The 24305-nt window shown below is 41.0% G+C and overlaps 1 protein-coding gene across 7 annotated transcripts in view; it reads left to right on the top strand.

Moving 5' to 3' along the window:
• Positions 1-24305, top strand: part of NRG3 (neuregulin 3) — a 1193959-nt gene that overhangs the window by 1145672 nt on the left and 23982 nt on the right. For all 7 annotated transcript variants that reach the window (XM_043476687.1, XM_043476686.1, XM_043476683.1 and 4 more), the window contains exon 6: positions 5027-5153. In XM_043476687.1, the coding sequence (XP_043332622.1) occupies positions 5027-5153 (127 nt within the window). The remainder of the gene's footprint in view (positions 1-5026; positions 5154-24305) is intronic.

The following is a 24305-nucleotide window of genomic DNA, read 5'->3' as shown; positions in this document are numbered from 1 at the left end:
GGTTAATCACACTCAGCAGGGCATTAGGAGGGTCACCTCACAAGTGCTGTGTGGGAGAAAGCTGTGTATTTAACAATATGCAAATTACTATGAAGAAGTAGTTAATCACTTATTTTTGGAGTATAATCTGTAGTTGTACCACACTTAAAGAAAAGACGGTTAATGACAGTCACAGAACAGAGAACAGCTGGGTAACTAGAAAATTTCTATCTTCAGAGCTGTTAGCCTCTCCCGTGGGCTGCAAATGGGCTCAGTGATGAGCACATTCTCCTGGGGCTCAGCAAGGTGTCAGGGGTTTTCATGGAAACACTGTTCAACTTTCAATGCATAATGGGAGTCTCAGAGGACTAAACCAGTGGGAGACAAGTAATCAGGAGGTTGTTTTCTTTCTGCCTGCCCAGCCAGGACACATTTTTATTAAGTATATACATATACATATATATATATAAGTCTAAAAATAACAAAGGAATAATGAAATTGGAAGACTCTTCCAACTGGAGCCGTAGTTCTCATCAGAGACTTAGAGAATACTACCTTCTTCTAGGACAATTTTCAAGCATAGTTTTCCTTTATTTTTGTCTGTTTGAGAGGAAGGCCACATTGCACACCAAACATCTAATTTATATAGCTGAAAGTGATGCAAATTTTTTTAACCACCTTGGCACAAGTTTCTTTGCCCTGACTCCTGGGATTCTAATTCCCTCCAAAAACCTTGGGGATAGCAGAATAAACGGGCTCTACTTTTTTTTAAATTTCAAACATTATAAGATTTTTTTTTATGTGTATACTTTTTTTTTTTTTAACTCATCTTGGAAGTCCTAAGTCTTCTAGGATTCTGGGACATATCTATCATTGGTTTCCTAATAAATTCACTTGAATCTCCATCCTATATACTGGAATTTACTGTGCCCATGGAGAATCAGGACTTAACCAAAACATTCTCTTGGTTATTTGTTCTACTTCCCATAGTTATTCGGGTCCTGCCACTCTGGTCCTTTCTCCATTCTCTTGTCAGCTGTGATATGGCATGACCTCACCCGACAGACTATTACAGCACATTATTAGCCAATGAAAGTTTGAACATAGGTAACAAGTAGAGGTAGAAGTGAGGAACACCTTCTTGAATTCAGAGAATTTTCTGAGTTAATTGAACCCCAACCACTTTGAAGGTCACAGTGAAATAAATTCTTTTCTCATCAATTCCAAAAAGTTCAAGTATTCCTATAAGTAGTTAATGGAACCATTAATTGAGCCTTTCAAATCTGGCTGATATGGCTCACATGGCACCTGTAAATTCTTCTAGATTTCCCTTTTACTTTTAACTCATATGGGCTAAGAAGTGTAAGGCTGGCAGCAGGAATCCTTAGTAGACTTTGGAAGTGCAAGACATAATTGAACTCTGAAAATGAATTGAAATAGGAAAAAAGATACATGGGGTGGGGCACAGAATAGGTGGGGGAAAAGTGGAAACAGTTATTTTGGAGGTGATTTTGGGATCCGGATGGTAACTGCAGCCATGAAATTAAAAGACACTTGCTCCTCAGAAGGAAAGCTATGACAAACCTAGACAGCATATTAAAAAGCAGAGATATCATTTTGCCCACAAAGGTCCATATAGTCAAAGCTATGGTTTTTCCAGAAGTAATGGTGGATCTGAGATTTGAACCAAAAAAGGCTGAGCGCCGAAGAATTGATGCTTTCAAACTGTGGTGCTGAAGAAGACTGTTAAGACTTCCTTGGATAGCAAAGAGATCAAACCATTCACTCCCAAAGGAAATCAGTCCTGAATATTCACTGGAAGGACTGATCCTGAAGCTAAAACTCCAATAACTTTGGCCACCTGATGAGAAGAGCCAACTCATTGAAAAAGACCCTGATGCTGGGAAAGATGGAAGGCAGGAGGAGAAGAGGGCAACAGAGGATGAGATGGTTGGATGGCATCATCGGCTCAATGGATATGAGTCTGAGCAAGCTCCAGGCGACAGTGAAGGACAGGGAAGCCTGGCGTGCTGCTGTCCATGGTGTCACAGAGATCTGGACGTGACTTAGTGACTGAACAGCAGCAGCAGGAAAAATGTTCCAGGAGCAGGAACTGGGGCAAATAATTACCACAACTGAGAAAGCACAGGAGGAAAAAGGAGAACTGATGCTCTGAGTAGAAAACAGATGTGCTACAAATTGCCCTGACTGTATGTTATCATCCTCTGAAGAGATTTTAGATCACAAAGCAAGGCACTTAAGGACAGGCAATGGGTGTTCTGATATGATGCTATGATTCTCTTCATCTGTGGTGGCCTTAGTCCCCACACAGTTATCTAGTACACAGTTATAAGAGTTCCTTGACCTGAGATAGCCGGCATCCGATGACAGGTCAGTGTGAAGCTTTGAAGGCCTAGACCACTGCCCCACCTTGGGGTGAAGGCCATGCCAGCTTCAGAGCCCACTGTGGGATTTGCTGAGGTTTTCACTGGAGACTGCATCACATTCCAACTCCTTCCGCCCCATCCTGCTTCCTTCACTTAGTTTCCACAGGTGTTGATCTTAAGAGACCTCACTAATAAAAATCCTGCACATGATCTCCATCTCAGTGTCTGCTTCCACAGGGAGCCAACCTGCAACATTACAAACAACATCTCCTGATGGACTATCCCACCACTGTACATCTCATTTCTTCCTGATGAATTGAGCCAGAGAAACTTAAAACTCACTGAATTCTAGAATCACACTGACATTGTTAGGCTAGTGGGTTCCAGTGTGCAATACTTGTATCTTGTCTTCCCCAGAGCCTCTGCTCTCCTGAGAGAGCTGATGGCATTGCAGACAGATGCTTCTCCCTTCTCTTTGTTCCCATCTGCTGAGGGGAGGACGAAAGAGCAAAAATGTGTGCCTTGAGAGAGCTGAGGGATGATAGAAAAGGAAGCAGGTTCAGAAAAGAAAGCCCATATGTTCTGGAATATTAGTGAGTCAGGACAAATGTAAGAGGGGACTAAAGGAAAGCAGATTATTAAAGGATTATTAAATTATTAAAGCAAATTGTTAAAAGGATCTAGGAAATGCAATCAGACATTTTTATGAGGAAAATTCCTTTAGATGTTTACATTTCCCAAATGCTGAATTGGGGAATTACTGAAAAGATTGTTAGTATTTCTACAGCTAATTCTTAGAAAAATAATCATATTCTTCCTCTGTGTCAAGCCCCCTTTACTACTTCCTGATGATTTATTCCAGGAGAACTTCCTCATCTCCCATCTGCTTCATCAGTGAGTCCCTGATAGGATTTTGTCTGTGCTTCTTAAAATGCTGACAGGATAGATTTGTTTCTAACAATAGGCTACAGATTAGCTGTTAGGAAGTAGATAGACTATTACAAGTGTATTAAAACAACTAAGAGTACTGGAGATAAAAGCCCCCCAAATAATTGAAAGGATAAAAGAAATATTTAAACAGAATGATATCACATGAGTATTATAAATTCAGAGGAGATAATAATGCACAGACCTCCACATTCTGTAGCAATTCTGTGACTTGCTTGTGAGAGAGGCAATTAACAAGATATCTTCTTTTATCTCTGAGCCAGTGTCCTGATTCCTCAGCAGCATCTGCCTATATAACTAAGCTTACTAAGTGATGAGGAGTGTAACTGATTTATACTGAGTGTAACTGATTAATATTCTCCACATGTCCTCACGTTTAGTGTCCACAGTATTTATGCAAGAGAGCTTATCTAAACTCCATTGACGGAGGAGGAAACTGAGGCTCACAGAAGTTTGGGGAATCAGTCATTTTGATTTAAGGAATCAAGGCAAAGCTGTTGGGACACAGAGCTGGAATTCAAATGTCAGTCCCTCTGATACTCAAGCCCATGGTGCATAGAGGGATGTCCGCCTCAAAAAACTCACTGCAAGAGACAGAGAGATGGTGAACAGTCACCACCAACGGCTCTATCTTTGGCATGGACCCTGGGAGAAGAGGCAGAAGTCTAGGGGAGATGATTCTGTGAAGTTTGTTTGCTCATTTGTTTCATGGGTACTGGGTCTTATGCTGATAGTTAATTGCTGTAAAGCTCTTAGGAGAGCAGCTAATAAGGCAGTAATTTGTACAGTTCAAACAACAGTCACTCCACATTTGCAGGCAGGAGTAATTTATTTGGAATCCAAAACCTGAGAATAGTCTCGGCCTTCCCACCAAGAAGCAGCGTGACCACGGGCAAGTGGTTTGACAGTCATGAGTAGTGCCTCGAAATGAGGAGTATGCAGCCAGATTCATTAGGTTCTAATCCAGCTCTACCACTGACTGGCTGTTTGACTTTGGACAAATTCTTTAACTTCTCTGTGCCTCAGTTTTCTCATCTATTAAATAAACGTAGGATTAATGCCTTGTCATACAGAATTATTGTGAAGAAAAAGTGAGCTAAGACAGGTAAAACACTTCAAATGATGCTTGGCATCTTTCAAGAGTTAATTTTTATTATAAATTAATCCTTCAAGAGTTAATTTTTTTTTTTTATTTACAAAAGTTCTAATAAATTCTGCGTTCAGGGCAGATGGTAAAAATAAATGAAGTGTTTTTAAACTATAAAAAATAAAATAGATCCCTATTATGGCATGTGTGCAAGTTATCAGTCAAGCTATACCTATCTGAAATGGAGAGATATAAATGTAATTTTGCAAATATGTTATATGTAGCTGCTAGGTCCAAGCTTCAAAGTTGTCTACTTGCAACTTCAGAGCATTCCTAATTCTCTTCAGTCGAGCACTCAATGTTAAGGCCCTCTTACATCCAGTAGGGTGAGGACAATGCGTCACATTTCTGCCTTTAGAGTGCCATGGGGTGTGAATCCTGGCTATTGATGGGTAATGCAAAGTATTTCTTGGTGGGCTTGAAAATGAAGGGAGGACTGTCTTTGTTAACTGAGTTTATCTTGCTATAGAAAATGACAAGTATAGATGTTAGGAGTGAATGAACCTCAAAAAAATAGGCATAAATTTATGTGACTATTTATACATGGATTTATTTAAACTTGCAGGAAACAAGCTAAACAAATTCAAGAGCAGCTGAAAGAGCCACATAATGGTAAAAACTACAGTCTCAAAACATCTAGCACAATGGCAAAGTCCGAAAACTTGGTGAAGAATCATGTCCAGCTGCAAAATGTAAGTGACATGTCCATACATCCCTTCCCACAGCCCCTCTCACTGCTCCCAGTCCAGAGGGGATGCGGAACCTGTGATCAGACTTGCCTATTTTTTTCAGTACTCTGTAGATTTTTCCTTAAATCATGTTGCATTTTTGTGTGTGCACATAGTACTGGATAAAAGAAAGAAAAATTAATTCTCAGCTCTTGATTACAATCTGTAACATAATTAATCTCTGGAAGCAAAAAGAGCTTTAGTTGTTTGTTCCATAATCACTTATTGAATTCTTCCTGTGTCAGAGATCCTACTAGGTACCAGGGGTACGATGTTCCTTACTGTATGGAAACTGACATAGTGAAAAATACAGACACCCAGAAGAGGCTTGTGGGATGAGCGGGTTGCTACAGCAACAGAGGTGGGACAAGAGTCCAAAGGGAGGTGGTGGGGGCAGAAGTGGAGGCAGCAAAAAATGCAGGCTTGAACTGGATTTTGAAGAATAGGGAAGGTTCATCAGGGAGTCAGAAAGCCAAGGAATAGAGACTAGAATAAGCAGAAAGAATAAACCTAGGGAATCCTAAGAATACATACTATATTCAAACAACTCTGAATTAAAGGGTATGAGAAAATTCAAAGCTCATAAACCTGGGAAGGGAGAGTTGTAGTCCCAGGGTTGGTGCTTCCTAACATACCTTAAATAGATACCAGAATTTGAAGTTAAATGCAAGCTCTTTGAATCCCGCCTTCTTTTTTTGTTTTTTGGCTGCTGTGGGCTTAATTGCAGCATACACGATCTTCAGCTGAGACAACTCTTTAGTTGCGGTGCAGCTTAGAGGATCTTTAGTTGTACCATGTGGGATCTAGTTCCCTGACCAGTGATCCAACTCGATCATTTGCATTGGGAGTATGGAGTCAGCCACTGGACCACCAAAGAAGTCTCAAATTCTGTATTCTTTCTAAAGTCGTTTTGCATGATTTCTGAGATATATTGATAAACACTAAAGATAAGCAAATGTTACTGAAGTCAGGTTCTGCTGCTCCCTGTTTAAAACCCAGTACTCCAGAGACAAGTGTAACTCACAAGATTCTGTTCTGTTAGAGTTTTAAAGGGTTAATCGAATTTTTTGGGGAGCAGATCGGCGTTTGTAATCTTCCACTTTGCGCAGACTTTCTCCTGAATGTGCAGTGCTTAGTTGCTCAGTCATGTCCAATTCTTTGTGATTCCATGGACTGCTGCCCACCAGACTCCTCTGTCCATGGAATTCTCCAAGCAAGAATACTGGAATGGGTTGCCATTCCCTTCTCCAGGGCATCTTCCCAACCCAGGGATCGAATCCAGGTCTCCCACATTGCAGGCAGATTCTTTACCATCTCAGCCACCAGGGAAGCCCATTCTTCTGTTTGGTCTATGGTAAAATGACAGGTTGGTCCTTCAGAAAGCTAGTGCTCAGCCTGAAGTTGCCATCCTCTCTCTGGGTTAGTTCCTGCAGAACTCAAAGAAATTGTTATGTATATTTCATGAGAAGGAACCAGGACTTTGCCCCATGCTGCTTCATTGTTAACTGACTGTTCCGCCTTCATTTCTGTATCCCCTCCCTCCACTGATTAGTAACTATTTGAATCTGCTCTTTGCAACTAAAGGAAGGTCAAGGAGGCTGATTGAAACCTATTTCCTAAAAATAATAAATGAGGACACAGAAAGGATTTGTACCCAGGAGGACTTCATGGGTCCTGCTCCATTTCACAAAGGCCATCTAAGACATACTGGAAGATTCCTGTCAGGGTAGCAATTCTTTGCCCCCGTGCAAGACTACACTTCCAGATTCTGAGACCCAAAAGGAAAGCACAAAGGTGGTGCTTTGGAGTATAATATACAATCACCCAGGACACATTCACACCCTTCCAAATGTGTAACTGATTTTGGGAAATCACTACCCATTATGCTGTGTGTGATAGATGTACTTAGATGCTTAATGCAGAATTCATAAATCAGAATCGCTTCCCAGAAAAGTTTTGTTAAACTTGTAATCACGGCTGTGTGTAGGGATTGTTCTTTTCTGAAACAGAGCAAATGCTTTTGCTAATGATTTCTAATGAGTATTATCCCATTACTGTCAAACAAATGCCAGTGATGGAGGGCTTCTTAGCAACTGAACCTATCACAGATAAAGCCAGAGGCTAGTTGTGGTAATGAGAACAGATTTTTGATTAATGATATACAGTTGCATTATAGAAGAGAATCTTGTTTGAACACAACTTCTATTCTTACAGAGGTGACTGGGTGTTTGAAAAGGAGAATGAGGGTGATCTTGGCTGGCTCAGCCTACAGCAGCTTGAAGCAGGATTTTGGTTCCTGGCCAGAGACTGAGGTCGGTCTTGGGGTGAGAGCACCACACCTTAGTCACTACACCAGTGGCCGATGACAAGGTCCTGGCCCTTTGGCTTTGCAGAAAAAGAATCCCCACAAAGAAAGTAGTGAAACAAAGTGTTTATTAGGAGGAAAAAGAGTCTAGAATGTATGTATAGATACACAGGCAGACTCGAAGAGAGAGCTGTGCCCTCATGGTAATTTAAATCACTTACTTGGGGCTTTTCTTCTGGTTATCCTTTGGCCAATTGTTTAGATTTGCCTGATTCTGAGTATTTGGTAGGATCCTACTATATATGCATCTGTGTCTCTTAGCCAAGATAGGTTCCTCTGAAGAGGACTGTGGGTAGGTAGACTTAGCATCACTCCTCTTTTGACCTCCAAGGAGCTTTTCTATGTATGTGTAGTCAGTGGGTGAGGTTCTCTGACTGCAAGAATGAGAAATATGTGCTTTCTTATCTTTAATCTGGGCAGGGCCAAGCCTCCTCTCTCTCCATTAGCCTGCTATTCTTATCTTGGAGTTTCAGTCCACAGGGAACTTATCTTCAATTTCTTTATCCTGGGGCAGGGGGTTGGGGGGGGGGTGGGTGCGTAGGTACCTCCTGCCTCAAGGGAATAGGGAAGGGAAACAGTGGGGCTTGACAGAGTCAGGGAAGAGAAAAATGACCAAGAGTTGGTCATAGAAATGAGCTTAAGCCATCCGTGTCTATTAGCTGGCCATTATTACACTTAGGATCCTGTCCCAGGGACTCCTGAAGACCAGGGGCATGACTAACCTTTGAGTGTCCCCCCCATTCATTGCATGAAATATAGGGCACAAGAGGAGAGTCATGCCTTAGGTAGTGGGTGAGTCCCTGGGACTAGCTACTAAGTGAGGGTCCTTGGCTTTGCTCAGAAAAGAATTAAAGGGCTAGCCACAATTGAGAAAGGAGATTTATTTAGAGAGGTATACATTCCATAGACAGAGTGTGGGTCATTTTGAAAGACAGTAAACTGCCCCAAATATGGGGTAGTTAGTTTTATTGGCTCGGCAATTTCACAGGCTAATGAGAGAGGAGTATCCCAACTCCTTTGGGAAGGGGTGTATATTTTCAGGAATTGGGCCACTGCCCACTTTTTGAACTTTTATGGTTGGACTTGGAAGTGTCATGGCCCTTGTGCGTACTGTCATTTAGAAGTTTTGTTGTCGCTGTTCAGACACTCAGTATGTTCAGCTCTTTCAATCCAATAGACTGCAGCACAACAGGCTTCCCTGTCCTTCACTATCTCCCAGAGTTTGCTCAGACTCATGTCCGTTAAGTCAATGATGTCACCAATCATCTCATCCTCTGTCATCCCCTTCTCCTCCTGCCTTCAATCTTTCCCAGCATCAGGGTCTTTTCCAATAAGTAACTTCTTCACATCAGGTAGCCCAAGTATTGGAGCTTCAGCATCAGTCCTTCCAATGAATATTCAGAGTTGATTTCCTTTAGGATTGACTGGTTTCATCTCTTTGCAGTCCAAGGGACTCTCAAGAGTCTGCTCCAGTACCACAGTTCAAAAGTATCAATTCTTCAGTGCTCAGACTTCTTTATGGTCCAACTTTCACATCTACACATGACTACTGGAAAAACCATAGCTTTGACTATATGGACCTTTGTTGCCAATGTGACATTTCTGCTTTTTAATGCGCTGTCTAGATTTGTCATAGCTTTTCTTCCAAGGAATAAGCATCTTTTAATTTCATGGCTGCAGTCACCGTGTGCAAGCATTTTTGAATCCAAGAAAGTAAAGTCTGTCATTGTTTTCATTGTTTCCATATCTATTTGCCATGAAGTGATGGGACTGAATGTCATAATGTTAGTTTTTTAGATGTTGAGTTTTAATACAACATTTTTCACTCTCCTCTTTCACCTTCTTTAAAAGGCTCTTTAGTTCCTCATCACTTTCTGCCGTTAGGGTGGTGTCATCTGCATTTCTGAGGATACTGATATTTCTGTCAGCAATCTTGATTTCAGCTTGTACTTCATCTAGCCCAGCATTTCACATGATATATTCTGCATATGAATTAAATAAACAGGGTGACAATATACCACCTTGACATATTCCTTTCCCAATTTTGAACCAGTCTGTTGTACCATGTCTAGTTCTAACTGTTGCTTCCTGAACTGAATACAGATTTCTCAGGGGGCAAGTAAGGTGGTCTGGTATTCCCATCTCTTGAAGAATTTTCCACACCTTTGTTGTGATCCACACAGTCAAAAGCTTTGGTGGAGTCAATAAAGCACAGTAGATATTTTCCTGGAATTCTCTTGCTTTTTCAATGATCCAACAGATGTTGGCAATTTGATCTCTGGTTACTCTGCCTTATCTGAATCCAGCTGTACATCTGTAAGTTCTCAGTTCACATACTGTTGAAACCTAGCTTGAAGGATTTTGAGCATTACCTTGCTAGCAAGTGAAATGGGTGCAGCTGTGTGGTAATTTGAACATTCTTTCACATTGCCCTTCTTTGGGATTGGAATGAAAACTGACCTATACAAGTCCTGTAGCCACTGCTGCGTTTTCCACATTTGCTGGGTTATTGAGTACAGCACTTTTATAGCATAATCGTTTAGGATTTGAAGTAGCTCAACTGGAATTCCATCACCTCCACTAGCTTTGTTCATAGAGATACTTCTTAAGACCCACTTGACTTCACACTCTAGGATGTATGGCATTAGATGACTGTTTACACCATCATGGTTATCTCGGTCATGAAGATCCTTTTGTATAGTTCTTCTGTGTATTCTTGCCACCTCTTATTAACACTTTCTGCTTCTGTAGGGTCCATACCATTTCTGTCCTTTATTGTGCCCATTTTTGCATGAAATGTTTCCTTGGTACCTCTAATTTTCTTGAAGACAATAGTCTTTCCCATTCTAATGTTTTCATCTATTTCCTTGCATCACTCACTTAATAATGCTTTTTTTATCTCTCCTTGATATTCTTTGAAATTCTGCATTCAGGTGGGTATATATTTCCCTTTCTCCTTTGCCTTTTGCTTCTCTTCTTTTTTCAGCTATTTGTAAGGCCTCCTCAGACAACCATTATGCCGTGTTGCATTTCTTCTCCTTGGGGATGGTTTTGATCCCTGTCTCCTGTACAATGTCATGAAACTCCATCCATAGTTCTTCAGGCACTATGTCTATAAGATCTAATCCCTTGAATATATTTGTCACTTTCACCGTATAATCGTAGGGGATTTAATTAAGGTCGCACTTGACATTGTACAGGAGACAGGGATTAAGACCATCCCCATGGAAAATAAATGCAAAAAAGGAAAATGGCTGTCTGAGGAGGCCTTACAAATAGCTGTGAAAAGAAGAGAAGTGAAAAGCAAAGGAGAAAAGGAAAGATATTCCCATCTGAATACATAGTTCCAAAGAATAGCAAGGAGAGATAAAAAAGCCTTCCTCAGTGATCAATGCAAAGAAATAGAGGAAAACAAGAGAATGGGAAAGACTAGAGATCTCTTCAAGAAAATTAGAGATACCAAGGGAACATTTCATGCAAAGATGGGCTCAATAAAGGACAGAGATGGTATGGACCTAACAGAAGCAGAAGATATTAAGAAGAGGTGCCAAGAATACACAGAAGAATTGTACAAAAAAGATCTTCATGACCCAGATAATCACGAAGGTGTGATCATTCACCTAGAGTCAGACATCCTGGAATGTGAAGTCAAGTGGGCCTTAGGAAGCATCACTACGAACAAAGCTAGTGGAGGTGATGGAATTCCAGTTGAGCTATTTCAAATCCTGAGAAATGATGCTGTGAAAGTGCTGCACTCAATATGACAGCAAATTTGGAAAACTCAGCAGTGGCCACAGGGCTGGAAAAGGTCAGTTTTCATTCCAATCCCAAAGAAAGGCAATGCCAAAGAATGCTCAAACTACTGCACAATTGTACTCATCTCACACGCTAGTAAAGTAATGCTCAAAATTCTCCAAGCCAGGCTTCAGCAATATGTGAACCGTGAACTTCCAGATGTTCAAACTGGTTTTAGAAAAGGCAGAGAAACCAGAGATCAAATTGCCTACATCCACTGGATCATCGAAAAAACAAGAGAGTTCCAGAAAAACATCTATTTCTACTTTATTGACTATGCCAAAGCCTTTGACTGTGTGGATCAAAATAAAATGTGGAAAATTCTTAAAGAGATAGGACCACCAGACCATCTGACCTGTTTCTTGAGAAACCTGTATGCAGGTCAGGAAGCAACAGTTAGAACTAGACATGGAACAACAGACTGGTTCCAAATAGGAAAAGGAGTACATCAAAAGGCTGTATATTGTCACCCTGCTTATTTAACATTTTTGCAGAGTACATCATCAGAAATGCTGGGCTGGACAAAGCACAAACTGGAATCAAGATTGCTGGGAGAAATATCAATAACCTCAGATATGCAAATGACACCACCGTTTTGGCAGAAAGTGAAGAGGAACTAAAAATTCTCTTGATGAAAGTGAAGGAGGAGAGTAAAAAAGTTGGCTTAAAGCTCAACATTCAGAAAACTAAGATCATGGCATCCAGTCCCATCACTTCATGGCAAATAGATGGGGAAACAGTGTCAGACTATTTTGGGGGGGCTCCAAAATTACTGCAGATGGTGATTGCAGCCATGAAATTAAAAGACACTTACTCCTTGGAAGGAAAGTTATGACCAACCTGGATAGCATAGTTAAAAGCAGAGACATTACTTTGCCAACAAAGGTCCATCTGGTCAAGGCTATGGTTTTTCCAGTAGTCATATATGGATACGAGAGTTGCACAGTGAAGAAAGCTGAACACTGAAGAATTGATGCTTTTGAACTATGGTGTTGGAGAAGACTCTTGAGAGTCCCCTGGACAGCAAGGAGATCCAACCAGTCCATCCTAAAGGAGATCAGTCCTGTGTGTTCATTGGAAGGACTGATATTGAAGCTGAAACTCCAATATTTTGGCCACATCATGCAAAGAGTTGACTCACTGGAAAAGACCCTGATGCTGGGAGGGATTGGGGGCAGGAGGAGAAGGGGACGACAGAGGATGAGATGGCTGGATGGCATCACTGACTCGATGCACATGGGTTTGGGTGGACTCTGGGAGTTAGTGTTGGACAGGGAGGCCTGGTGTGCTGCGATTCATGAGGTCGCAAAGAGTCAGACACTACTGAGCAACTGAAGTGAAATGAACTGAATTGATCTAGTAACTTTCCCTACTTTCTTCAATTCAAGTCTGAATTTTGCACTAATGGGCTCACGATCTGAGCCACAGTCCTCTCGGTCTTGTTTTTGCTAACTGTAAAGAGCTTTTCCATGTTCAGATGCAAAGCATATAATCAATTTGAATTTGGTATTGACCATGTGATGATGTTCATGTGTAGAGTTCTCTCTTGTGTTGTTATAAGAGGGTATGTGCTATGACCAGTGCATTCTCTTGGCAAAACTCTTGTTAGCCTTTGCCCTGCTTCATTTTGTATTCTAAGGCCGAAGTTGCCTTTTACTCCAGGTATCTCCTGACTTACTACTTTTCCATTCCAGTTCCCTATGATGAAAAGGACATCTTTTTTTTTTTTTTTTTTTTTTTTTAGTTCTAGATGGTCTTGTAGGCCTTCATAGACCCATTCACCTTCAGCTTCTTCGGCATTAGTGGTTGTGGCACAGACTTGGATTTACTCTGATATTGAATTGTTGGCCTGGGAAACAAACTGAAATCATTGTCATTTTTGAGATTGTACTGAAGTACTGCACTTTGGATTCTTTGTTGACTATGAGGGCTGATCCTTTTCTTCTAAGGGATTCTTGCCCAAAGTAGTAGATATTATGGTCATCTGAATTAAATTTGCCCATTCCAGTCCATTTTAGTTCAATGATCCCTAAAATGTCAATGTTCACTCTTGCCATCTCCTGTCTGACCACTTCCAATGTACTTTTATTCATGGACCTAATATTCCAGGTTCCTATGCAATATTATTCTTTACACCACTGGACTTTATTTTTACCACCAGACACATCCACAGTATGGTGTCGTTTCTGCTGTGGCTCAAACTCTTCATTCCTGCTGGAGTTATTTATCTGCTGTCTTCTCCAGTAGCATATTGGAGACCTACCAACCTGGCCCCGGGGAGGTGGGAGAGAGTGATGGGGAGGGCTCATCTTTTAGTGTCATATCTTTTTGCCTTTTCACAATGTTCTTGGGATTCTCAACACAAGAATGCTGAAGTGGTATGCTATTCCCTTCTCTAGCTGACCACATTTTGTCAGAACTCTTTACCATGACCCGCCTATCTTGGATGGCCTATGGCATGATGTATTACAATGAGCATATAATAAGGTTCAAGGTCTAGTGGAAGATCAATGCAAAGAAATAAAGGAAAACAATAGAGTGGGAAAGACTAGGGAATCTCTTCAAGAAAATTAGAGATACCAAGGGAAAATTTCAAGGAAAGATGGGCACAATAAAGGACAGAAATGGTATGGACCTAACAGAAGCAGAAGATATTAAGAAGAGGTGGCAAGAATACACAGAAGAACTATACAAAAAAGATCTTCATGACCCAGATAATCATGATGGTGTGATCACTCACCTAGAGCCAGACATTCTAGAATGTGAAGTCAAGTGGGCCTTAGGAAGCATCACTACGAACAAAGCTAGTGGAGGTGATAGAATTCCCATTGAGCTATTTCAAATCCTAAAAGGTAATGCTATGAAAGTGCTACACTCAATATGCCAGCAAATTTGGAAAACTCAGAAGTGGCCACAAGACTGGAAAAAGATCAGTTTTCCTTCCAATCCCAAAGAAAGGCAATGCAAAAGAATGCTAAAACTACTGCACAGTTGTACTCATCTCACTCGCTAGTAAAGTAATGCTCAAAAATCTCCAAGCCAGGCTTCAACAGTATGTGAACTGTGAACTTCCAGATGTTCAAACTGGTTTTAGAAAAGGTAGAGGAACCAGAGATCAAATTGCCAAAATCTGTTGGGTCATTGAAAAAGCAAGAGAATTCCAGGAAAACATCTACTACTGCTTTATTCACTATGCCAAAGCTTTTGACTGTGTGGATCAAACAAACTGGAAAATTCTTCAAGAGATGAGAAAACCAAACCATCTGACCTGCCTCTTGAGAAATCTGTATGCAGGTCAGGAAGCAACAGTTAGAACTGGACATGGCACAACAGACTGGTTCAAAATTGGGAAAGGAGTACATCAAGGCTGTATTTCATCACCCTATGAATTTAATTTATATGCAGAGTACATCATGAGAAACAGTGAGCTGAAGGAAGCACAAGCTGGAATCAAGATTCCCAGGAGAAATATCAATAACCTCAGATATGCAGATGACACCACCCTTATGGCAGAAAGTGAAGAACTAGAGTCTCTTGGTGAAAGTGAAAGAGGAAAGTGAAAAAATTGACTTAAAACTCAACATTCAGAAAACTGTGATCATGGCATCTGGTCCCATCACTTCATGGCAAATAAATGGGAAAACAATGGAAACAGTGACAGACTTTATTTTGGGGGGGCTCCAAAATCTCTGCAGATGGTGACTGCAGCCATGAAATTAAAAGACCCTTGCTCCTTGGAAGAAATGTTATGACCAACCTAGACAGCATATTAAAAAGCAGAGACATTACTTTGCCAACAAAGGTCCATCTAGTCAAAACTATGGTTTTTCCAGTAGTCATGTATGGATGTGAGAGTTGGACTGTAAAGAAAGCTAAGCGCCAAAGAACTTATGCTTTTTAACTGTGGTGTTGGAGAAGACTCTTGAGAGTCCCTTGGACTGCAAGGAGATCCAACTAGTTCATCCTAAAGGAAATCAGCCCTGAACTTTCATTGGAAGAAGTAATGCTGAAGCTGAAACTCCAATACTTTGGCCACCTGAGGCAAAGAACTGACTGATTGGAAAAGACCCTGAAGCTGGGAAAGATTGAAGGCAGGAGGAGAAGGGGACGACAAAGGGTGAGACGATTGCATGGCATCACCAACTCAATGGACATGAGTTTGAGTAAGCTCTGGCAGTTGGTGATGGACAGGGAGGCCTGGCGTTCTGTAGTTCATGGTGTCACAAAGAGTTAGACAGGACTGAGTGACTGAACTGAACTGAACTGAAGGTCTAGTGGAAGTCAAATGTCCCACCATCTTGGGCCTAGTTGATTCTTACTGCTGCTGCTGCTGCTAAATCGTTTCAGTCATGTCCGACTCTGTGCGACCCCATAGACGGCAGCCTACCAGGCCCCCCGTCCATGGGATTCTCCAGGCAAGAACATTGGAGTGGGTTGCCATTTCCTTCTCCAATGCATGAAAGGAAAAGTGAAAAGGAAGTCGCTCAGTCATGTCCGACTCTTAGTGACCCCATGGACTACAGCCTACCAGGCTCCTCCGTCCATGGGATTTTCCAGGCGAGAGTACTGGAGTGGGGTGCCATTGCCTTACTAGTTTATGTCATATCCTGTTCTTAATAGTTGTGTTATTCTGTTAATGGGTATGCCCTGCCCCCTTCCTGTGTCACTCTCTGGAAAGACAGGGGACTGGAAGACTGAGGCCCTGACCTTCCTAATGATTACCTTTCAAGTACATGTCTTTAAGGTCTGTGAAAAAGATTCTCCCCAGTTGTAAGAGATACATATTGCATATCAAAGGAACAAAGGATGGTTTTCAGAGCTACCCCATTGTTAATCAATACTCTGAGAAAGAGAGGTTTGGGGCCTATCCTCAGTCATCAGCTAAAACAAAGGGCCAATTATTTGGAGACCTTGAGGGTTTTGTTTGTTTGTTTTTGGTGGTTTTAGTAAGCATTTTAAGGGGGGCTAGGAATATAGCATTATTGTGAGCTGTTAGAATTATGGTAGAGTTCATTCTCTTAGTGTGGGGGTGATAGATGAAATCATTTGGGCAGAGAATCTGCAGTTTTTTGAGGCCAAAAAAGTGAAAGTATTAGTCACTTAGTCATGTCCCACTCTTTGCAACCCCATGGTCTATAGTCCTCCAGGCTCCTCTATCCATGGAATTCTCCAGGGAAGCATACTGGAGTGGGTTGCCATTCCCTTCTCCAGGGGAATCTTCCCAATCCAGGGATTGAAACTGGGTTTCCTGCATTGCAGGCAGGTTCTTTACTATTTCAGCCACCAGGGAAGCCTTTAAAAGGTTAAAGTTGAAGACTAATTGAAAAGGCCAGAGTTGAGGCCTAATTGAAAAAAAGACCTCAAAGGAGCCTGTCTAATGCTTGCTTTAGAAGAGAGTCTGTCGGTCCCTATGCATTTTATAGGATTGCAGCCAAATCACATACACAGCTTTCATCCTTTTGTACTATATACATGATCAATAGCATTTTATCTCTGCTTTATGATCTCCACACCCTCATTTGGGAGAGAACATAATAGTCCACAAAGTGGTCACCTCACAAATTACTCCTCCATCCCCGCCTAATAGACGCTCATGTTATTTTCTGTTGTTTAATTATTAGAGTTAAGGTTTTGAAACTTAATTTAATTGGAATTATTAGGATTAGGAAAACAAAGAAATTATTAACTCTAGGGGTTGCAACACTTGAAAGGCCGTTAGGTCTTATAATTTTCTTTTTCTCTCCCTTTCCCTCTTCTTCAGCCCACCCTTCCCCAACACTCTGTATGCTGGCACAGGGCAGCAGAGGTTCAACTGGATCTTTTCTCCACAGACCATAAAAAGTGGCTTTTTATATTCATCCCATTTCTGGGTAAAGGGAGTATATGTAGGATATTTTGTCTTTTTGAATTGTGGTGTGATCAGCTAGCGAAACTGTGCAACTCAGCTTGAGAATTGAACCTATGTGTCAAGACTCAAACCCAGCTAAAAGTCAGATTGGGGCTTGAACCCACAGTCATTTAACTGAGGTCACACACATGGTCTGAGGACTTAATAAAGCTCAGGTTCTTGATATCTCCTGGCAGAACGAATTCAGTGAAAGACCAAGTAATATGTAAGAAGTGGGTTTATTTAGAAAGATGCACATTCTATAGACAGAATGAGGTCCATCTCAAAAGGCAAGAACAACCTGTGGAGAAACACACTCCACAGAGAGCATGGGCCACCTCAGAATGTGAGAGGCCCCCGAATATGGCATGGTTAGTTTTTATGGGCTGGTCATTTCACAGACTAATGACTAGGAGGATTTTTCCAACTATTTTAGGAAAGGAAGGAGTGGGTATTTCTAGGAATTGGACCACTGCCCACTTTCTGGTCTTTTTTTTTTTGGTTACCCTCTGAACTGTCTTGGCACCAGTGGTATGTCAGTTAGCATGCTAATCTATTACAATGAGCATAAAATGAAGCTCAAGTTCTACTGGAAGTCAGATCTTCTGCCATCTTGGACCTAATTGGTTCTGACCAGTTTTTGTCATGTCCTATGACTATTATTCTTTTAAGGGTTGAGTCCTGTTCCCTTCCCTCCTGTTTCATTAGGATAACACATTTGAAGGGATCCACAGTCTGAAAGGCTACACAGAAACTGGGAGAATAGGTGAGAGGAAGGCGATTAAGGACCTTGAAGAAAGAGTGCAAGGTGCACTGAGAAAACCTATGCATGCTAGCCATCGCATTCTACACATTGTCGGCTGGGCTCAAGGGATTTCTGAGCAGATCACTTTAACAAGACTAGACTAATATGAACAAGTTGCTTTCCCAAAGGCACATATCAATTTCCATCCTAGAAAAAAATATGGGTCACTACCAACTTTGTTATACCTTTGTCAAGATTTCTTTTGCTAATTTAATAGGAGAAAATTGTATTCTTTAATTAAATTTCACTGTTTGAGAGGGTAATGTAATCTCTGTGCATATATTTCTAGTCAGATTTCCACTTTGGTGAATTATATGCTGATATCCTCATTCGTAATTTTATTGTAAGAATCAAATAACAGTTTGACAGCAATTTTTCATGCTATATGTTATGAGAGAAAATAGTAATAGAGAATACATATCATAAATCCCTTAAAAAGAAATTGAAATGTGTAAGAACATTGCTTTCTTACAATGCTGTGCTTAAGATATATAAGAAGCATATAGGACATCTGAGCAGTTGGTCAAATAACAAGTAATCTTAGGGAAAGAAATAACTTGTCAGAGGGCTAAGAAAAGTCTGCATGCATATTAAAATGCAAATGTATCAAAAAAAATTTGGAAAAGCATTTTTCTTTAGTAGGTCTATATTTTTTCCTTTGGACAAGAGCTACAAGGAAATAACAGTGTCAATGATAATAACAAAAATGATAAATAAAAAAGTAATAATAATAGCAAATAACATGTACTGGGTACAGACATAGAATCATGCTAAGTAATACAAATGCATAGCCTTATTTAGTCCTAACAGCAGCTCCTTAGAGTTTACACCCACAATGTGCAGAAGAGGAATCTAGGACTCAAAGCTTGAGTCAGGCAGCTAGCTAGTAGCTGAGAACCAAACCCAAATCTCAATAGTTCAGTGGCTCTCAACAGGGGGCACTGTTGCCCCCATGGAACATCTGGCAAAGTTGAGAAGCACTTCACGTGTTACAACTTGGGAAGGAAGTGCACAGGCATCTATGACAAGACAGTGATGACAAATATCCTATGATGCTTGGGGTAGTCTTCCATGACAGAAAATATTTCCTAAATGTCAAGAGTGGTGAAGAAGTCCAGAGTCCAAGGTCAAACTGCAAGGTGTGACCACTAGGAAATTCAGAAAGCCTAGCCCTGAAGTTCTATCACAGCCTCCCCACTGCAAGCGTTCTTTTCTCCTGCATGGAAGGAGACAGGTAACCCAGGCACACTGCAATCCTTAGGAGGGAGAATTTCTTACTTTGCTTACCATATCAGGCAAATTTGTCTTTATTTTATCTTGGAGCCCAGGTTAACTACTTGATATTCTTTGCAAATTGTAATGTTTAACAAATGAATTGGCTGTGTCTAGCATTCCCTTGAGTTTATTAAACATTCATGGGGAAGGGTTTCACTTTACAGTCATTTAACAAGATGTGAAACACCAGTCCAGTGAAGCAGCATGATACCCTGGCAACACTAGACTCAGAATCTGCAGAACTAGACCTGGCAGTACCTTGGAAGCACTCAGCCCCATACCATCATTTACAAAGGAAGCACTTGTGACTCAGAGAGATGATCTGACCTCATTCCTGTGTCCCTGGTGTGTGAGAGAAAGAGAGAGAGAAAGAGAACTGGGACTGGAGTTAAAACATCCAGACCAACCAAGGGAGTGAAACTTCTCAGCACCTAGTCCAGGGATCAGAAACAGAAGTCATCAAAAGAGAGAAGATCTATCCTTCTCTTAAAAATCAAGAAAAAACTATACATGAGTGAAAAGTAAAGGAACAAAGAATACCCCTCCCCATAGATTTTCAATTCCCATCTTAGGAAAGACAAGTTTGTGGGGATAACATTCAGTGAGAAAGAATTGGAAGACAATATTTGCATGCTAAAGAAGAAGAATAAAAATTTAATCCCTTGATAATTGGTCTTGATAACTGGAAGAGAGAGGCATTTATTCTGTTTTGATAATTGGTAGAGAGAGTCTACCAATATTTTTTGGATGATTTTTTGATGATTGGTAGAGAGAGGCATTTATTCTGTAATACATTTTGAGCACTTTTCTATACTGGACACAACACAGAGAGCTTAAAAAATTACAAATAGGAGAGATGGAGCATGATTTCCAGGAGCTCACGCCAAAGCCTTTGACTGTGTGGATCACAGTAAACTGTGGAAAATTTTTCAAGAGACCACCTGATCTGCCTCTTGAGAAACGTGTATGCAGGTCAGAAAGCAACAGTTAAACTGGACATGGACAACACTGGTTCCAAATAGGAAAAGGGCTACATCAAGGCTGTATATTGTCACCCTGCTTATTTAACTTATATGCAGAGCACATCATGAGAAACACTGGGCTAGATGAAGCACAAGCTGGAATCAAGATTGCTGGGAGAAATATCAATAACCTCAGATATGCAGATGACACCACCCTTATGGCAGAAAGTGAAGAAGAACTAAAGAGCCTCTTGATGAAAGTGAAAGAGGAGAGTGAAGTAAGCCAGAAAGATAAAGAACATTACAGCATACTAACACATATATATGGAATTTAGAAAGATGGTAACGATAACCCTATATGCAAAACAGAAAAAGAGACACAGAAATACAGAACAGACTTTTGAACTCTGTGGGAGAAGGTGAGGGTGGGATGTTTCAAAAGAACAGCATGTATACTATCTATGGTGAAACAGATCACCAGCCCAGGTGGGATGCATGAGACAAGTGCTCGGGCCTGGTGCACTGGGAAGACCCAGAGGAATCGGGTGGAGAGGGAGGTGGGAGGGGGGATCGGGATGGGGAATAAGTGTAAATCTATGGCTGATTCATATCAATGTATGACAAAACCCACTGAAATGTTGTGAAGTAATTAGCCTCCAACTAATAAAAATTAAAAAAAAAAAAAAAAAGAGGAGAGTGAAAAAGTTGGCTTAAAGCTCAACATTCAGAAAACTAAGATCACGGCATCTGGTCCCATCACCTCATGGCAAATAGATGGAGAAACAGTGGAAACAGTGTCTGACTTTATTTTGGGGGGCTCCAAAATCACTGCAGATGGTGATTGCAGCCATGAAATTAAAAGATGCTTACTTCTCGGAAGGAAAGTTATGACCAACCTAGACAGCATATTAAAAAGCAGAGATATTACTTTGTCAACAAAGGTCCATTTAGTCAGTGCTATGGTTTTTCCAGTAGTCATGTATGCATGTGAGTATTGGACTATAAAGAAAGCTGAGCACCGAAGAATTGATGTTTTTGAACTGTGGTATTGGAGAAGACTCTTGAGAGTCGCTTGGACTGCAAGGAGATCCACCCAGTGCATCCTAAATGAGATTAACCCTGGGCTGTTCATTGGAAGGAGTAATGCTGAAGCTGAAACTCCAATACTTTGGCCACCTGATGAAAAGAGCTGACTCATTTGAAAACACCCTGATGCTGGGAAAGATTGAGGGCAGGAGGAAAAAGGGACGACAGAGCATGAGATGACTGGATGGCATCACCGTCTCAATGAACATGAGTTTGGGTGAACTCCGGGAGTTGGTGATGGACAGGGAGGCCTGGTGTGCTGCGGTTCATGGGTTTGCAAAGAGTCAGACACGACTGAGCGACTGAACTGACTGACATGGGCTAGTGGTAGAAACAAATATGTAAGCATTACCTTTTTAAATAATGTGTAACATTAAGTCAAATTACTATCAAGTAATGGAAAAGGGCATCTAAAATTGAACAGGGGAATCTGCAAAGCCTTCCCTGAAGTAGGTGACATTTACACTGAGTCTTGAGAGTGAGTTGAAGTTCATCAGATAGTTTGATAGGAGTCGGTCAGAAGAGGTGATTTCTTTGAACTATGAATTGAAGCTAATTTTCAACAGTTCTAGTATAAAACCTGATCTCTTATTTTAAATATCAAATTCTAAATTACAGATTCACTGTAGATTCTTAATAATTCACCTGTGGATTCAACTATGTATTAAACATTTCATAAGGACCAGGGATATAATGGTGACCAAAAATGACAGTGTTTGTACTTTCAAGGAGCTTCCTGATGACTGTAGGTGATAGATATTAATCACAGAATGCCACAAACAAATGTGCCAAGGCCTATAGCCAATAGCGAACAGAGCTATGAAAACTTACAGAAGGCAGAAGTGGGAGATAAGCTGACAGTAGGAAGATCTAAGAGCTCTCTGAGAAGAGGGAACTGTGCTCAGGTCCCCTGGTTGAAGCAGGTACCTGGATGAGGTGAGATGGTGGGGCGTGGGGGATGGGGGTCAGGAGGCGCACTCGCTGTGCTGGGTGTCTGGAAGAGATGTCTAGCTCTATTATTCCTCTTCAGTGGAATGTGTTAAAGTTTGACAGCAGTTGTTGCAGTTCTTCCAGCTCTGGTACATGGTGCGAACATTCTTAAAATAACCACAACTGTCAAGTTGTTTTTAATTACTCATATTCAGAGATCCAGATGAAACCCCACTCTAAAACATGTCATAACCACTCAGTCTCACCATCTTCTAGGCTCACAAGTCAGATTTGCAATAAAGAACTTTTTGCTACAGACCTAGGTGAGCTGAGAGCAAGGTGGAGACAAGACTTTGAAAACCGTAGAAACCATTTAACAATATCCTCCCTCCTGTCTTTATTGCCTGGGATCCCAGACCAGGCGATTATCAATGCTGTCAACATTGCTTTCCAACACAGACACCGCTTTCACTTAACCTTCTGACTCCGGCTGCTTGAAGGGGGCAGACATGGAAACAGCATATCGTCCTCTACTTTTGATATGCTCCTACTTCATCTGACAGGTCTGTCGATTTCAGGGCACCACTAATAGCATGCTAGGAGCAAGACAGGTGATGGTGCAAACAACGGCAGGCATCCGCAGCACCCGACAGCATCTCTGCAAGGAGGGCTTTCAGAGAAGCCAGTCGGGATGGGTGCTTCCCGTGAAATACAGTACTGCCTGGGGTCTAAGTGGGCTTCTGAAAGAACACCAGTTGAGTTTATGCTTTCAGGTACTGTGCCATCTTCTCTTTCATGATGAAAGAGGCATTTTGTACATTTGTGCAAATGGAGTTTTAAGGAAGCATGTATATATACACAGGAAGTCAAGATCTAAGTACAGGGAAAAAACATAGAACCAACTGCCATATTTTGTAACATTGTATAGAAATGTTAAGATGGGAGAGCCAGACAGGCTGCTGGCCTGGGCACTTGAACTTCACTGGGGACACCATCAGATGAACAAGATAAAATTGTGCCCATCTTAACTCCTCACAGAAAGGAACTGTATACATTTTGGAAGGAACCATAACAAATGCTTTAGGCACAAGTATAAAATGTCAAAGGCGATCATCCTGGTCAGTTAAGCTGCCCTTAAGGAGAGTTTGTGCAGACTGTTGCTGACTGAGTGGGTTTTACACCTTGCCTACAGCTGAGCTACTCAGGAAACAAGGAAAAATGAATACTGCCTTTTGTCTCTAAATTACTATCATTATTGATGTGTATATTTTGCTTAAATTAAAAAAAAATTAAGTGGACTTTATTTTTTAGGATGGTTTTAGATGTACTGAAAAGTTGCAAAGTTAGTAGAGAAATTTCCAATATACACAGTACCCCGGTTCCCCTATTATTAACATTGTACATTGATGTGGGACATTTGTTCATTTAATGAACTCATACTATATATGTTATTATCTCAAATCCATGGTTATTCAGAAGTCCTTAGTCTTTACCTAATTGCTGCTTCTGACCCAAGACCTGATGCAGGACATCACATTACATTTACTTGTCATATCTTTAGGTTCCTCTTGGCTGAGACAGTTTGTCAGAGTTCTCTTATTTTAATGAAGTTGATAGTTTTTAAGTCAAGTATTTTGTAGGATGCTCCTCTACTGGAATATTTTCGATGTTTTTCTCAAGATTAGATTGGAATTATGGGGTTTTGTGAGAAAGACAATACAGGTAAAGTGCCAGTTTCTTCACATCCTATCAAAAGTGCATACTATCAATATGATTTGTCACTTAAAAAATATTTCCTTATTTGGCTGTGCCAGGTCTTAGTGATGACATGCAGGATCTTTCATTGTGGCATGTGGGCTCGGGCTCAGTAGTTTACAGCTTGTAGGCTTAGTTGCCCCATGTTATGTGGAATCTTAGTTTCCTAACCAGGGATCAAACCTGCATCCCCTCCATTGGAAGGTGGATTCCCAACCACTGGACCACCAGTGAAGTCCCAATTTGTCACTGTTGA

Source organism: Cervus canadensis, chromosome 8 (assembly GCF_019320065.1).
Source record: "Cervus canadensis isolate Bull #8, Minnesota chromosome 8, ASM1932006v1, whole genome shotgun sequence".
Classification (NCBI taxonomy): domain Eukaryota; kingdom Metazoa; phylum Chordata; class Mammalia; order Artiodactyla; family Cervidae; genus Cervus; species Cervus canadensis.
This window is presented reverse-complemented; position numbering and strand designations above follow the sequence as displayed.